The sequence below is a fragment of the Elgaria multicarinata genome, chromosome 1 (assembly GCF_023053635.1).
Source record: "Elgaria multicarinata webbii isolate HBS135686 ecotype San Diego chromosome 1, rElgMul1.1.pri, whole genome shotgun sequence".
Classification (NCBI taxonomy): domain Eukaryota; kingdom Metazoa; phylum Chordata; class Lepidosauria; order Squamata; family Anguidae; genus Elgaria; species Elgaria multicarinata.
The window spans coordinates 86,654,724-86,672,162 of record NC_086171.1 but is presented as its reverse complement, the minus strand read 5'-3'; the positions used below and the strand labels follow the sequence as shown (position 1 = coordinate 86,672,162).

The following is a 17,439-nucleotide window of genomic DNA, read 5'->3' as shown; positions in this document are numbered from 1 at the left end:
CATCCCTACACCCTAGAGTAGGCTTGCACAACCTGTGACCTACAGCGCCAAACACAGCCCAGTAGCAGATAGAGACAGCAGCATTCATAAAACTGTTGGCTTTGCTGCCTGTCTGGAAATGTAAAAATGTGTGTGGGGGGGAAGGGTTTCAAGCATGTGGCCAGCAATTATACTTGACTGTTAGCTTGTATTTGGTGCAATTTACTTTGATGTTCATACTTGACTGTTAGCTTGTATCTACCTTGGTGAGCTCCAAGATGTGAAGGTGTAGTTTTAATTTTTGAATCCTAATGCTATTGAAATCTAAGGCATCGGTGTCAAAACCCAGGCCTTAGGATCCCAATCAGGCCCTCTGGGGTTCCCCAGATGGCCATGCTCCCTTCCAAAGCCCCTCCTTTCCCCAACTGCCAATCATTGGGGGGGTCCTGCCTTTTGGGGGGTTTTCCGTTCTAAAACTTTGAAAAATCTCCCTTAAGGCTTCTTCACTGGCATTCAAAGCTTTGAACTAAACTCTGTTGGTATTTTCGGCATCTTGCCCCCATGCCTTCTCTTTTGGCTCTACCCCCTTTGCCTTTGGCCCCACCCACCACTGGAATGCAGCCCTTGAGAACCTCTCTAAAATTGAATTAAGCCATCAGGCTAAAAGAGGTTTGACACCTCTGTTCTAAGAGATGTACTTTGAAGTTCATGCTCTGAAGATTGAGACATAGAGTCAAGAAATAGATCAGGTAATTTGCATACGTCATTCTCTTGTGGATATTAGCAGGGATTTGTCTTTTGAGAGCAATATCTTTTCTTTCCTTGAAACCCATGTTCATGTGCTTGGTTGGGGCTCTCCTGTCCTTGTCTACGGGTGTGGAGAGCAAATTTGCTGTGATTTTCATTGGCTGATCTAAATCTTCACCACCACACTAGGGCCCGCCAGCGAAATATACAGTGGTATAATTACATTGTGAAAATCTAAGAAAAAACAAATCAAATGTTTTGCAGGTGTGTGAAGCTGGGAATCATTTTATCAACGTTTCTTTAGTCCATCAAAATCAATCAGGTTTGTAGTTCATTTTTCACTGGCTTACCTGTGACATTTTTCTTAACCATCTGTCTAGCACAATTTGTGACATTGCACAACATCATCACTGATCCAGGGGCACAACTGTGAAAGCATTCACCTAAGCTTCCAATTTCTCACCTTTGTGGAGCTTGAGCCAACATGAAATAGTCTTACCTCTGGTTTTAATATGGTAGGGTTTTTTTTTTTTTTAAAAAAAAAGAATCATTTTCTTGGATTTCTTTATATAAAGTGAGAATGGTGGTGGTGTTGGGTTGGTGGGCCTTTTGTTGATCTGGGGCACCCAGCAAATGCCCAACTTCACCACCCTCTAGAATACGATGGGGATGGAAACCATTTTTGGTCCAAGGGCTAAATTGGGCTGGGACATATCAGATGTGGGTGGAGCCACAACTCAGTGTAGGTGGAGTCCCATACTGAGACATTCACAAACCCGCACAGACACATCCCATTAACACACCCACAGTCCATTCAAACACAAACACACACACACACGCACACACACATTTCCCATGCAGATCAGCTGACAGGATAATTTCTCCTATGCAGTGTTGAGAGAGGCTCTCTTTCACAACGCTGTGCAGAGAAAAGGGCAGATTGGAGAATAAGCCCCTGGCAGGATCTACACTACTGCTTTAAAGTGCTTTTGGGCTGCATTAATAGAAGTATAGCTTCCAAGTCACAGGAGGTCCTGGTTCCTCTCTATTCAGCCCTGGTCAGGCCTCATCTAGAGTATTGCGTCCAGTTCAGGGCTCCACAATTCAAGAAGGACGCAGACAAGCTGGAGCGTGTTCAGAGGAGGGCAACCAGGATGATCAGGGGTCTGGAAACAAAGCCCTATGAAGAGAGGCTGAAAGAACTGGGCATGTTTAGCCTGGAGAAGAGAAGACTGAGGGGAGATATGAGAACACTCTTCAAATACTTAAAAGGTTGTCACACAGAGGAGGGCCAGGATCTCTTCTCGATCCTCCCAGAGTGCAGGACACGGAATAACGGGCTCAAGTTAAAGGAAGCCAGATTCCAGCTGGACATCAGGAAAAACTTCCTGACTGTTAGAGCAGTACGACAATGGAATCAGTTACCTAGGGAGGTTGTGGGCTCTCCCACACTAGAGGCCTTCAAGAGGCAGCTGGACAACCATCTGTCAGGGATGCTTTAGGGTGGATTCCTGCATTGAGCAGGGGGTTGGACTCGATGGCCTTGTAGGCCCCTTCCAACTCTGCTATTCTATGATTCTATGAATGCTACAATTATTTCATTGCCAGTTTCCAATATTGATGTATGTATGTATGTGTGTTACTTTACATCTACACTACACAATTTAAAGCAGTTTGTAACAGGTATAACATAGTTTCTCTTACAGAATCCTGAAAACTGTATCATTGAGAAAGTGAGGAGAATCGTTTGTTGGTCCTTCCATAGAACTTGTTCCCAGAAGTTCTTGGCTGAGAACCGTGACAACTGAAGTGAATTTGAAGCTGCTTTGCATTTGTAGTATGAACATTTCCTGGCCATAAATAATTTTATACCGAGGATAACTTCTGCATTAATGATAACAGAAATTCATAGGATGGAATAAAGCTCTTGTAACTCCTAAACCTGTTATAATGAAATATTGGCTTTTTCTCTTTTCCTGAAGGAAATAAAACCTCTTTCCCAAGTCCATCAATCAACCCTTTCACATGGCTGTTTACATTGGTTTCGTGCCCAAATTACACTTATGAGGTATTCTTTTTTCTACTCACCCTGTCAGCAAATTAAGCAAGTGGTGTCGAGGTGCTACATTGTTGCAGTCTTGTTAGATCTGAGCTCTCTCGTATATCCGATTTTAGTATTACAAAGATCTTTGCTTTGATCTAGGATCTCAGCCCTGGCTTCCAGCAGAGCCGCCTTTGAAAAGGCATTTGAATGAGTTTATTTTACAAAAGAGGGCTTAGCTCAGGGGGTGATACACATTTTGCTTGTGTGAGACCAGGAATTCATGGCCACAGCAAAAATGCCAAATAAAATGACAATCTGGGTTCTGAGGTGAAGCACCAGGCCCTCCTCCCTTCATATATCAGACCCCGTAATTTTCTAGTGCTGCCCCTTTAACTAGGATGACCATATGAAAAGGAGGACAGGGCTCCTGCATCTTTAACAGTTGCATAGAAAAGGGAATTTCAGCAGGTGTCATTTGTATGCATGTCGCACCTGGTGAAATTTCCTCTTCATCACAATTATTTATTTATTTATTTAAAACTCAGCTAAAAACTTTTCTTTTCCCTATAGCTTTTAAATATTGAGTTTGTTCTGACTCTATACTGTTAGCCTCACCCTACCCGGTGCCTGTTTACACTTCCCTGTGCCTGTTTGCATTCTCTTTCCCTCCTTATTGTTTACTACAACTTTATTAGATTGTAAGCCTATGCGGCAGGGTCTTGCTATTTACTGTGTAATCTGTACAGCACCATGTACATTGATGGTGCTATATAAATAAATAATAATAATAATAATACATTTATATACCGCTCCACAGCTGAAAATCTTTGGGTGGTTTTCAACAGTTAAAAACAGTAAACATTAAAAAAGTATACAATTTTTTTTTTTAAAAAACCAGAAACTTATAGACAACAACATAAAAACAACATTATCTATTTAAAACAACAGTTCTGGGGTCCATTAAAAACTATTAAATGCCTAGGAGAAGAGAAAAGTCTTGACCTGGCGCCTGAAAGATAGCAGCGTTGGCACCAGGCGAGCCTCATCTGGGAGATCATTCCACAGTCGGGGCCACCACCGAAAAGGCCCTCTCCTTTGTTGTCACCCTCCGAGCTTCCCTCAGAGTAGGCCATGTAGAGGGCGTTGCAGTAATCTAATTTGGAGGTTACCAGAGTATGGACAACTGTTAAAGCTGCAAGAGCTATACTGCAGCTTTAACTGTTGTGATGAAGAGGGAATTTCACCAGGTTCTTCATATATAAAAAAGACTCCTGCTGAAATTCCCCTTTCAATACAACTGTTAAAGATACAGGAGCCCTGTCCTCCTTTTCATAGGGTCACCCTACTTTAACACTTGGCCTCAGAGGATTCTGCTTCAGCTTTTTCCGTGAGTCTCCTCCCATCTCTGTACTCTCAGGTGAGCAGTTTGGCTTAACCACCTGCCACTGCATTCCCGCTTGGGGAAGCGAATTGCTTATGTACACTTGTAGCTTTATCACACCAGCGTTATACTGTGCAATCACTGTGAATTGCATGCAAAAGTCTCCGAATTTTTCAGTTTATAATCTGCTTTGACTGCTTATAATCTGCTTTGACTCCCATGCATCCTGCTTTAATTGTGCTTCTTAGCCAAAAGAACCGTCCTATTTACTACCCCTTTAAGAGCAAATCTTTTGTTGTTCTCTGAGAGGCCACTGGGGGCGCAAGAGGATGATTTGATATGTTTAAACTAAAAATTAAACAAATGCTTACATCTGTGTAAGTTTTAAAGATAAAGACATCAAAATTGGCACAGTAATAAATATGAATGAAGGCTTTGAGCATACCAAATTTGAATCGGATTGGGTCATCTGTTGATTTTTTACATTTCCCCCCTTAAACTCTTTTCTTGGCATGCGAAGGATCTTAGGAGCACCGCCACCCAGGGTGTGATTTAACTAACAACAATGACAGCTTTACGCTATGAGGATAATTCGAGGGAAATGGGTACATGGGATAAAGCTATGAATGATAGGTCTGTTACTGCTGGGAGAAGCAACTGTGAAGGACCCTTGGAAAGTTGGTTTTGAGTCTGGCTGTGACCTAGCTAATCGGGATAGTCTAAGGCAGCTAGGTGTTTATATTTAAGTGTGATGATTGGGGTTTCTTTCTTTCTTTCTTTGCAACAGATTGGCTGTTGGGTGAGCTTTACAGTGATGACGCAAACTCTGCCAGGTAAGAGCACGCCATTAAATAGATGAGCAAATTATTGCTATAACGGAGAACGCTGAATAAGCTGGCTCCGCCCCTCTTCCCCCCGAACCTGCCTTAGGAATATGGTCAGCATGGTTAGAATTGACTTCTGCTGGTCTCTTGAGAGCAATAGAGCTATTCAGATTGTCAAACAATTCAATTTTTTAACTTGCTCAACTGCCATTTAATCAATTGACTGAACTGAGCTATGTTTGCATCGCTTGTATCCTGCTCTTCTTGACAACTTTTCTGTCTTGAACTCAAAGGAGAAACTTCAGGAATATATTTTTAACTATGGCGCTCGGCTGGACAGACAAGCCGTTAACAATTCCAAATTTTCAAAATGGTATAGGCTTTATAAATTTGACCACCAAAGGGCTGTTTACCTGGTAAAGCTTACATCCCCAAAGCTTAGACAAGCATTTACAGCCCTCCGTTTTCAAACTATGCCTACAGCTGTGATGGATGGCAGATATCAGCGCACCCCTTTGGCCCTCCGTCTGTGCATTTGTGGGGGCCCAGAAATTGAGGACCTGCCTCATTATTTGCTCTTCTGTTCTTTATACTCTGAACCAAGAACTAAATTTTTGGAATCTATTCTGTATCAACTACGCTTCAATACCACTTCAGAAAAGATTTTCTCTCTCCCGTCTGACACTGACTCTAGGGTAACGCACAAAGTATCTCTTTTTGCCCTGGCAGCAATGAACATTCGGGCAAGATTTATTACTGAGATTGCAGTTGACTGTGCTGGAAATGCTCTTATTTAACTACAAATTTTATATTCCAATTATGCTTTTGATTGTATTGAATTTTATTCTTTTATTATGTATGATCTGTTTGGGATTATATGTAGTATTTTTATATTGTTGTTCCTTCATAGTGTATCTATTTTGTATTCAAATGGCCTATGGCCTAAGCATTAATAAATTACTACTACTAATGTTTGCATAGCTCAATTCAGTTGGTGGTACTGGGACAGCAGTGGAATTATTTCATTCTGCTCTGTCAAAACTTCAGCATGGATCGTGGAAGCTAGAATGGCTTCTAGAATTCCAGTTGAGTTTCTGATCCAGTGTGTGTATCTGTGTGTGTGTGTGTTGGTGGTGGTGTAAAACAAAAGATCCATCATTGGATTAGCATCCTTTGGATGTGATATGAGTTATCACAGCCTTTGAAGTGTGCTAGAGCCTCCTTTGTACCTGAAGTTCTCAACTAGATAAGTAGGAGGAAAGGAAAGGAACCTCTCGTCAAGCACTTGAGTCATTGCTGACTCCTAGAGGGACGCCTGCTTTCGCTGACGTTTTCTTGGCAGACTTTGAAGCGGGGTGGTTTGCCATGGCCTTCCCCAGTCGCGGTTACCTTTCCCCCAGCTAGCTGGGTACTCATTTTACCAACCTCGGAAGGATGGAAGGCTGAGTCGACCTGAGAACTGCCACTTACCACTCTGTGCCACACGAGATAAGTAGGAGGGACTGTTTTTTTCCTTCTCCCTTTTGGATTTCAGGGCTTCCGTGCAGAGATATGGATGTGAGGAGGTGGGTCTAATGCAGCCCAGAAGGTGGTGCCACCCCACCCCACCTAACATGCTCCAAAACAGGGAAGAAGGGCATGGGGACCTTAGGAAGCTTCCTTACACTTTGTCAGACCATGGGTCCACCTAGCTCAGTGTTGTCCACACTGAGTTGCAGTGGCTCTCCAAAGTTTCAGGCAGAATCCCTTCCTGGCCCTACCTGAAGAAGCTGAGAGTTGCATTTGGGACCTTGTGCATGTGCTCTACCAATGAGCCAGAGCTCCTCCCCACCTTCTGCTACTTTCCTATATTTTTGCCCCAAGGGAAGGAGAAAGAGGACAAAACAGGTTGGTGGGAGCTGCCTGCCATCCAGCTCCCAGTAATCCCAGTTGAGATGGCACTTGGTCCCCCAACTACCATCAGAGCTCTACTTAAGGAGCATCTTGACTTGAGGGAGGAGACTCCCCTCCCCAGAACAGCTATCAGATGACCTGATTGAAGAGAGCTTGAACTCAAGCCTCCAGTTGGCTTGTGACAAGCATGGAAGGCAATTGCTACCACCATTTTTGAAGTCAGATCAAAATATAGGAAATCCTAGTGTTTTTGTTCTACATCAGCCAATTGAGGCATGTGATAATTTCTAGGGCAGGTCCACACCCCACTGAAAAGCAGCAGGTCCTTAGCCAACTCCCCAAACTGCTTTTATATCCCCTTTGGAGGCTGGAATTCACATACAGATTCTGGTGCGGGGCAAAACTCTGTCCCAACCTTAAAATAAATACATTATGCTGTGTTTCATGCTGTCTGCCTTATTTAGAGCATGGATGGGGAATGCTTAGCTCTTCAGATATTGTTTGACTTCAATTCCCATCAGCCACAGTCTCCATGGCCTTTGGTCAAGAGTGATGGAAGTTGTAGTCCAGAAACATCTGGAGGGCCACAGGTTCTTCATCCCTATTGCAGAGGGTGTGGTGGGAGTAGCCATTCTGGCATGCTGCATTTGATCTCCATAGACTAGCAATCTTTTCCCTCTTCTCCAGCTGGTGTTTTTGCATTCCTGATGGCAATCCAGATGGCACAGTGGGCCCGGAAGAAGCACCAACTCTACCTGAAGAGGTGTACTACATATAGGTGGAGGAAAACAGCTATGATCCCATTTATATTGTAACCCCAAACAGGAATGACCGCTGGGGGCTATCCTATTGGAAGCAAGTGATTAGATTCCTTCAGCTGTGTAAGAGGGGTACAATAGAATAGACCATTGCTTTCAAACACACCCACATTTAGCCTGCTGCCTCACCTCCTCCCTAAAAGGAATATCAGAGCCAGGATCCAAAGAACTACTTCAGTAAAGCTGTAGCTGTTCAGCTATAGCTGAGTGGAAGAGCCCATCTCTACACACAGAAGGTCAGAGGTTCATTCCTTGGCACTGAACTCAAAAGGGTCCTTGTTAGCAGGTGCTGGGAACTACTATATACTGCCTGACAACTTCAAGAGAAACTACAAGTCAAAGTACACAATCCTGGCAAAGCTCCAAGTCACATTGCTAACTGCTTTTAAAATTCTCAGTTTGAATTAATCAGCAAAGGCTGGAATCTGATGCACAGCTACATGGAAGACACTGGAACGTATTTCTGATTTATGCATTGGATCAGGCTGCATGGAGCTTTAACTCATATTAAATAGTAATTACTGAGCTTTAGAACTGCAAATACATCATTAGCCATGTGCTAAAAAATCACAATGGGTTCATACTATCATTTTGTTTACTGTCCACCAGAAACAAGCTAAGGTTGTTTACTGTAATAAAACATTTGAAGAAAAGGTCTTCTTTGAATGGATTATGGATTTCTTATTCTTTTGGGGGTCTGGAATTAATTGCCTCTTCTGATTAGATAACCTTTCAATTAATGAGTAGCTACAAAGATTATTGTCTGAATTAGTAATTAAATGGCAATTAAGATTAAATAGGCTTTCGTTGCTAAGTTATTATGGAATTAGTCTTTTTTTAATTTCTATGAATTCAGTCCATAGATTTCCTATAGTCTAAGTAAATCTTTTTTATTATCAAGATGGAATGAAAATTGATTTAACATAGAACAAGCGGGTCAATAACATTCAGTCACATTCATTGCTTTCCTTCTTATAACACCTACTCTTTAAATTGTACGGATGTTGTTTTAAATAAAAATACTATTTTGGGGGGAAACAGGACGCATTGCACATTCTTAAACATACCAACTTTTCTTTTTTGTGGTTTGCGTGATAATATATGTATGTGCTTCACATCCCCAAAGGATGTGCATGGCGGGTGCACATTCCTCTCCACGCCCTCTCCTCCAGCTGTTATGTATTAGCAGTGGCCAAAAACATTTCACCTGGATTGAGGTCAAGGGATTTGCCCCCTTGACTGGATAACTGAGGAACAGCTGTAGTTATGGAGATGTGTATCTGGAAAGCCATGGCCAATGGTTCTTGGTGAATAGAACAATAGAATTTTTGTTGCCTCTTACACCAGTTTGCTGATCAATGGCCAAGAAATCACTCCCATTTCCTAAAGCTTTGGGCTGAATGCTTTACGCTCTATGGAAATAGCTACACTATATATACTTGACATGATTGAACAGTGATTCTATAACTTGGGGGCTAGGATTCCTGATGGAGGTAGATAGGAAAGACAATGGCTAGCAGACTGACACTGAGTATATAATGTTGGTGGCAAAGATTTCTTTGCTGCCATCGCTGCCCTGGAATAGGCTCTAAAACAGGTGTGCAGAATCTCTGGGCTTGGGGCCAAATTCGGCCAGCTTGGGGACCCAACCTGCCCCCACCCCTGGGTTACCCAGGGCCTCTCATCCCCTGGCCTCTTTCTCTCAACCACAGATCATTTGGTGGTTTCCCAGCAGCGTTTTCCCTGTTCTAAAATGGCTGAAGTGCCTCTCCTCAGCCTTGTTACTGGCAGTAAGCGTTTCATGCTAAAATGTGTTGGTATTTTGGCCCCTCCCTTCCCCCTCCTCCCTTATGCCTTCAGCTGCATCCTCCCCTGAGTTGTGGCCCCTGGGATAGGGTGACCATATGAAAAGGAGGACAGGGCTCCTGTATCTTTAACAGTTGTATTGAAAAATGAATTTCAGCAGGTGTCATTTGTATATATGGAGAACCTGGTGAAATTTCTTCTACATCACACCAGTTAAAGCTGCAGGTGCCCTGCCCTCTTTTAAATCTGGTCACTCTAGTATAGCTCCTGCACTTTAACTGTTGTGATGAAGAGGGAATTTAACCAGGTTCCCCATATATACAAATGGCACCTGCTGAAATTCCCTTTTCTATGCAACTGTTAAAGATACAGGAGCCCTGTCCTCCTTTTCATATGGTCACCCTACCTGAGAACCTCTCTAAAATGGAATCTGGTCCTCAGGGAGAAAGAGGTTGTGTGCCCCTGCTCCAAAATGGCCTCTAGCCTGTTTTTGGCCAAATTTACCATGCATTTGCCCTGACTATTGATCATTTCCCAGAAACCCAGGGTGTTGACTCAGCTCTAACTAACAGAACAGAGTATTTAGGAGTGGTTGCATTAACCACCTATGTCACTCCCCTATTACATTGATTGGCGAGGGCTCGAATAAAATCGCCGGCCCTGGTGACAGGGCAAGCCGTTTGGAATCCACCAATCTCCACGGGTGCACCATGATAAGAGGTCCCCCACATATGGCCTTTTATTTTCCCAGGCCTTCTTAGAATTAGACATTATGCTGTCGTCTAATGTTAATCTGCTATTTTAGTAATAGTTTGCATTTAAAAAAATATGGAAAGGCAGGACAAAATATTTATTTTCAGGTTTTTAATGAATGAAACAAAAATAAGTCAACAGTGCCCTCTAATGTCTGAAATATACCAAATCCCTTGAAGGGTATATACTTGTATTTGTTTATACATCAACAACTAGAGAAATATAGAGACATAGAAAGCATGATTTTTAAAAATAGATTCCTTCTCAGTCTTTTATTCAATGTGTATTCCAATATAAAAGTGTCATTTTTTCTACTAAGTTTGCACTCAGTGCTCTGGCGTAGCTCATCAGTTACTTTCCACAATGGGCAGAAGATTTGAATAACCATGCTTTGTCATAACAAAGTGTAGAGATTTTCTGTCAGTGGGTCCAGACAATCTTTCTATTAATAAGTTCTTTAGAAAAGGTTTTATTAAGCTTGAATATTGTATATTTCCATTAAACCCCATAACAAGAGGTGTAAAATTTGAATTATGACTGATGAATACAGAGATTGTTCTGACTAGGGATGTGCTCCGCTTCTCGGAGCAGAGAAGCAGGAGCGGATTGGGGGGCTTTGCCTCCCGTTAAGGCGGAGGCAAAGAGGATTGGGGGAGCCGCGGAGCGTTGCGGAGCGGATCGAGGTGAAGGTGGATCCTTCGCCTTGATCCAGAGCTCTGCAAAAAAGGTAAGGGGGGTTTACTTGGCCCTGCCACTGTCGCTGCCGCCCATGCGGCGACGGCGGCAGAGCCAGGTAAGGGGGAAAGGGGGAGGGGGTCTCACCTGCATCCATCCACGGTCCTGTCGTTGCTTCAACTGAGCCCGAGGACTCAAAACAGGAAGACTAGGCCACAACTAGTCTTTCTGGTTGAGTCCTTGGGCTCAGTTGAAGCAGCTGCAGGACCATGGATGGATGCAGGTAAGGGAGAGGAGGGAGGGGGACCTTACCTGGCGCCACTCCCCACAACTGTGGAGCTCCGATCCGGAGCTCTGCAGCAGAGCGGAGTGGCCCCTAGGTGGATCGAGGCGGGGCGGATCGGGTGCAAAGAGGATCGGGGGGTCCGTGCACACCCCTAGTTCTGACTGATTGATAGGGGAGGCAGTAGCAGCAGAAGACGTCTGAGTTAATGTCACTGGGGTCAGGTACCGCTAGCAAATCCAGGCTCGAGGAGGAATTCTTGACAAATAATAATCTTTGCTTCCATTTTTACTCCAACAACAATTCAAGATACTTTTAAAGATTCCTTTCTTGAGTCTATTACATGCTTGCCTGCTTCTGCTCAAATTTATTAACAATGGATATGCCACGTACTTATTTCTGGTTTTGTTCAGCGCAAAAGATTTCTGTGTGATATCTTCTAAGCCGTGATTGTGGGGCCAAGCTCAAAAGCCCTTTGCTGGAGGTGCTGGGACCATGATGGGATCCACTGTGCAGACTGGTGTTAAATCTGCTCTCCATTTAGAAGCTCTCCTTCTGAATCAGCATCAGTAAATTTAGAGGTGTTATAAGATTCTCAGCTTGAATAATCACTTAACTGGTGTGCAGCATAATTCTACTTGTGGTGGTGATGGTGGGAAGGTCTGACATTGGAAAAATCCAGCACACGGTGTAATGGTCAGGCCAGCAGGGGAAAGGGAAAAGAGGAGCAGTAAATGTTGGGGTTTTCTTACCCCACCCTCCAGTTTCCCTCCCATTGGATTACTTATATCAGCTGCAGGGCTGGTATACACCCCCACCCCCCATATTGGGACATTACTGCAAACTGGGAGGGATCCAGGTCCATCCATGACATGTCCCAAATCTGCCTTCCATTTTTCCTCTACTGATTTCAGAGCCCTGCTCTCCCTCTCTGCACTCAGAAAGGGATGTATAACATCCCTACTGGGGACGAGGAGGGTTCCTGGTCCTCCCAAGACATGTCCCAGATCTGCCTCCCCCACACTTTTCCTTCTAATGTTGGAGCTCTGATCTCTTTCTCTGGCCTTAGCTAGACCTAAGGTTTATCCCAGGGTTGTCCTGGCGGCGTCCCTGCCTGCTCCTGGGATTCCCTGTGTGTCATTTACATGAACAGGGATGATCCCGGGACGATCCCGGGATAAACCTTGGGTTTTGCTAAGGCCAATCTCTCTCTCTCTCTCTCTCTCTCTCTCTCTCTCTCTCTCTCTCTCTCTCTCTCTCTCTCTCTCTGTGCACCTGGAAGGAGGAGGGATCTTAACTGGCCAATGGCCCTTGGGATGCTCTCCCAGGACCGAAGAATTTAATTTCTCATGTCTTATTATAAGAGGCCAAGGGAGATAACTTATCCAAAAACCTCAACAGTTATATTTTCTCTACAGTTTTTATTCACAATGGGATTCAATTGCTAGAATTTTTATGAAGCTTTCCCCACCCCCCAAAAAAGAAAGAATGAAAGTGTTATCCTCTGAGGAAGACAGCATATTTAATTTGTCTTTTAATAATGAAATCATAATAATGAACTAGGAATAGTTACTCCACTCATCTTTGTAGATCTCTCCAGTTGGGTTTTCCTTTACTTCTAGATGTTTACATTACAAATATATTCAATGTTTTGCTAATTTTTGTTGTTGTTTATTCATTCAGTCGCTTCCGACTCTTCGTAACTTCATGGACCAGCCCACGCCAGAGCTTTCTGTCGGCCGTCGCCACCCCTAGCTCCCCCAAGGTCAAGTCTGTCACCTCCAGAATGTCATCCATCCATTTTGCCCTTGGTCGGCTAATTTTGGTGTCCCCTATAATCAAGCATGACCTTTAGGGTGGTTTGGAAGCCACTGCGCTGTGCTCCTTGACAGGTCCAGATGAGATGGCAACCCGACCATGGCAATGGTAATTAGGGAACTGGCAGGCACATAATTAGCACGGGTGCGACGGGGGAAAGAAGCCACCGTGATTTCCTTTCCCCAATGATCGTCCAAACCCAGCCATATCTCCTTGGGAATGTAACAACCTGAAGTTTATTTATTTTCATTTATTCTTCAGAACAATGTTTCTCATAGTGGTAGGTGTGGATATTCCAAGACACCTGAGTTACCTTGCATGCTCACCTACAACTTTCACAAGCGCCGTAAAATTTCTGAACACTTTTTGTTTGAACAGCGCTACCCATACAAGTTGTAATGGACAATGGCCCTCCGTATAGAGGTAGCAAAACTTCGTGACGCAAAATAATATCAAGCGCATGACACCTGCATCACATTTATTCATGTATTTAAAGCATTTTTACTCTGCTCTTCAGCTAAAAAGATTGCTGAAGTGGCTTACAGAGATCAGTGAACAAGCACATCCTGCCCACAGGCTTTCAATCTAAAAGAGATCACACAAAAGGAAAAAAGGATGAGGAGGGAGGAAGAAAAGAAGCAAATTCAGGAATTTGTTCCTAGTTAAGGATTTGGTTAGCTCTCAAGAGTGGAAACAATGTCCTCCAACATTGCAGCAGTGCAGCCGACATTGACGTTATGGAGTGGTAGTGGGGTGTGTGTGTATTCAGTCTTCTTGGGCCTAGCAGAAATAGCCTGGCATTTTAGTCCCTCCGTGGAATGAAAGGCTCAGGAGGAAGCTGGAAGACCATCTCCCCACAGAGCAGATAGAGCTGCTGCTGGAGGCTATTCACGGTCCAAATGCAGAACTCAGGATGCTGAGCTAAGAAAGAGCTCAACACCCCAGACATCCTGAATCTGCCAGTGATGCAGCCAGAGGTTTCTGGCCTTATAAGGTGGAGCCTCAGCCAGAGACTTTGATGGAATCTGCCAGCGTCTCATCACTCCTGCCACGGCAAGGCGTGTGCCTATCCCAAGCGGCTTCGTTGAAGTCTTTATCTAAAGTATGAAACCTTCTCTGAGAGCTGCCAAAGAGGAGTCAGGATCATTATCCGTTAAACTTGTGAGCTTCCTGTTGACATATAGAAATGCTGGACATGTGCCATCCCACCAAACACCCAAGAAACCTTCACTTGTTCTTGGAGCACAACCTCAGGTCTTGATTAGATTTGCTAAAACCTAAGTAGTTAATAGGCACAAGTAAAGCATTGTGAGCACTCTGTGCTAAAGGAACTACAGACAGGGCTAGAGCTATACTACTGCATTATGATGGTATTGAAGTGCGCTGATCACTGTTGGGGCACAATCCACATTCCATATACTGCTTTCATAATTTATTTCTTGCTTTTTATTCCACATTTGTAATGATTTGACACAAGGTGTAGATCTGGCCAATTTGCTCTTGTTTAAACATAAAGATGATTTAAAAAAAAATGGATTCCAGGTTGTCATCAAGCTGAAAAGGGGACATATTCTTATAAATGTTCACCCTCCATGTAGCTTGGCATTGCCACTTTGGGCAGATACATAGATTATGCTCCTTGCAAAATTATTCCTGATTGATAGAGCTGGCTCGTGTGAACTGGTGGATCTGGGAACAACACACCCATTCCAGTATGCCCGCTTCAACTGAGGGAGAGGCAGATATTTTCCTAGCCCCACCTCAATTTAATGGTCTTAGAAGGTGCTTAGATGTGTCCCACAAAAATGTAGGAAAAGATCACCAAGAGAGCAGAGAGCTTTGGCTATTGGGCGGAATATGCATGGTGGGGAGAATGTGGATATGGAGACATCTTAGAACCCAGGGTCATCCCATGAAACTGATTGGTGGGAGAAGTGCTTCTTCACACAGCACATTATTAAATTATGGAACTCACTACCACAAGATGTATTGCTGGCCACCAATTTGGATGGCTTTAAAAGGGGGTTGGATAAATTCCTGGAGGAGAAGGCTACCAATGGCTACTAGTGTCAGAGGCAGTAAACCTGTGTGCACTAGTTGCTGGGGAACATGGGTAGGAGGGTGCTGTTGCATCCTTGCTTTACTTTGTTGGTCCCTGGTTGACAGCTGTTTGGCCACTGTATGAACAGAGTGCTGGAGTAGATGGACCCTTGGTCTGATCCAGCATGGCACTTATGTTCAAATAAATAAATAAATAAATAAATAAATAAATAAATAAATAAGATTTGGAATTTCCAGGCAAAGGCAAGAAACCAGTAGATAGGAAAGGAGCTGCAATTAGCCCACAGGCCTTATGTTCTGCAGGAGCAAAAACAGAAAATAGAGATAAGAGCCAAGGATAAACAAGGGATACTCTTGGGATCCATCTCAAATTCAACCTGGATCTATTTCAATCTCAATTTAGGCTTGCTTTTTGTACAGAAACTCCCTTGATTAATGGACAATACCCGACACAGGGAGAAGGACAGTGTGCCAGCTTTTGATACCATCAACCACAGTATCTTTCTGGCTAGGCTTTCTGGGTTGAAGACTGTGAGAGGGGGCAGTTTTTCAGTGATTCATTCCTACCTGGAGAGTCAATTTCAGAAGGCCATGCTAGAACCCTGCAGGGCTGCATTGACACGTTGTGTCCCCTATGCTTTTTAACATCTACATGAAACTGTTGAATAAGACCATGGAGTGAGGCATCATTAGTATGCTGAGACAACCACCCCCCTTACATCTGATTCAGGTGAGGTGGTGTGGTGAAAGTGCTAAATCAGTGTCTGCAATCAGCAGTTGACTGGATAAGTGCCAATAAACTGAAGCTCATTCCTGATAAGATGGAGGCACTGTCTGCTCAAGGAGGCGGTGTTCAACAGGTTTTGGATGGGGATGCACCCCATTAAAGGATCAGATTAATTCATAGCCTGGGAGTTAATTCATAGATCCATCTTTGGAGTCCCTCCTCTGGATGCCCCCACAACCTGTGGCAAGATGGGTGGTGATTGGGATTTCTTGGCTGTGATGTCCCCTTTATGGGATTCTCTTCCGGGGGGGGGGGGCTTCCCTGGCAGAACCAGATGAAGACCTTTTCATTTCCCAATGCCTTTTGTCACTTTAACACCTCTGACACTGTCTGCTGTTTTATTGTATTGTTTAGTGTTTGATTTTATTGTTTTGTTCTAATCCTGTTAATTGCTCTGGGGAAAAAAGACACATTGGTCAGTTGGGTATAAATGTTAAAATACCCTGTAAAGGTTAGATTAATTAAGGCTTCAGTCCTATACACCAGCCTTCCCCAATCTGATGCCCTTCAGATGTTGGAGACTTTATGTTATATTATTATTTATTTATTACATTTATGTACCGTGCCATAGTCGAAGTTCTCTGGGCGGTTTACAAAGATCAAAACATTGAACATTAAAAACAATTATACAAAATTTAAAAAGCATAAAAACAGACAATGTCCAGTTAAAACAACTGTTCTGGGGTCAATTAAAAAACTCAACATATGCTGTTAAATGCCTGGGAGAAGAGAAAAGTCTTGACCTGGCGCTGAAAAGATAACAATGTTGGCACCAAGTGAGCCTTGTTGGGGAGATCATTCTATAATTGGGGGCCGCCACTGAAAAGGCCCTCTCCCTTGTTGCCATCCTCTGAGCTTCCCTTGGAGTAGGCACCTGAAAGAGAACCTTAGATGTTGAGTGTGGTGTACAGGTAGGTTCATGTCGGTAGAGGCATTCCATGAGGTATTGTGGTCCCAAAACTAAAGTCTTGTGGTCCCAAGACTTTAGTTCTCATCAGCCCTAGCCAGCATGGCTAACGGTCAAGAATCCTGAAGTTGTCATCCAAAATATCTGGGGGTCACCAGGTTGGGGAAAGCTGCTACATACACTCACCTGGAAAGAAAATTAATTGAAATCAATGGGACTTTCTTCAGAGAAGATATGCACAGGATTAACTTGGGGTGGGCAATTTGTGGCCTTCCAGTTGTTTGGGCCACAACTCCCAGCATAACCAATGGTGAGGGATGATGGCAGTTGTATGCCAAAACATTTGGAGAGCCACAAGTACCTTACCCATGGATTACACTGTAAATGGCAAGATCAATGTGCTATCTTCTTGGTGAGTCCAAAGGAGCCCTGCATATTTTCAGGAGATGTGTAATTATAACACACACACATTTGGTAGGTTAGTTTTAAAAGGGCAAATGAAGAATTAATAGGGACACAATCCTATGATTGTTTAGACAGAAAAATGTTCTACAACTCCCAGCATGGGGGACGGCTAGGGAATGCTGAGAGTTGTAGGACTTTTCTCTCTCTAAAAATGCATAAGGTTGTACCTTGTGGGACTCAATAAAAAAGATTTGTGTT

The 17,439-nt window shown here is 43.6% G+C and overlaps 1 protein-coding gene across 2 annotated transcripts in view; it reads left to right on the top strand.

Moving 5' to 3' along the window:
* Positions 1–7,764, top strand: part of TECRL (trans-2,3-enoyl-CoA reductase like) — a 33,531-nt gene extending 25,767 nt beyond the window's left edge. Inside the window, exons 9-12 of one of the 2 annotated variants that reach the window (XM_063116538.1) lie at positions 991–1,048; positions 2,709–2,794; positions 4,939–4,984; positions 7,556–7,764. In XM_063116538.1, the coding sequence (XP_062972608.1) occupies positions 991–1,048; positions 2,709–2,794; positions 4,939–4,984; positions 7,556–7,683 (318 nt within the window). In that variant the 3' untranslated portion in view covers positions 7,684–7,764. The remainder of the gene's footprint in view (positions 1–990; positions 1,049–2,708; positions 2,795–4,938; positions 4,985–7,555) is intronic. The other variant, XM_063116547.1, reaches the window with a different exon arrangement.
* The last annotated feature ends 9,675 nt before the right edge of the window (positions 7,765–17,439 follow it).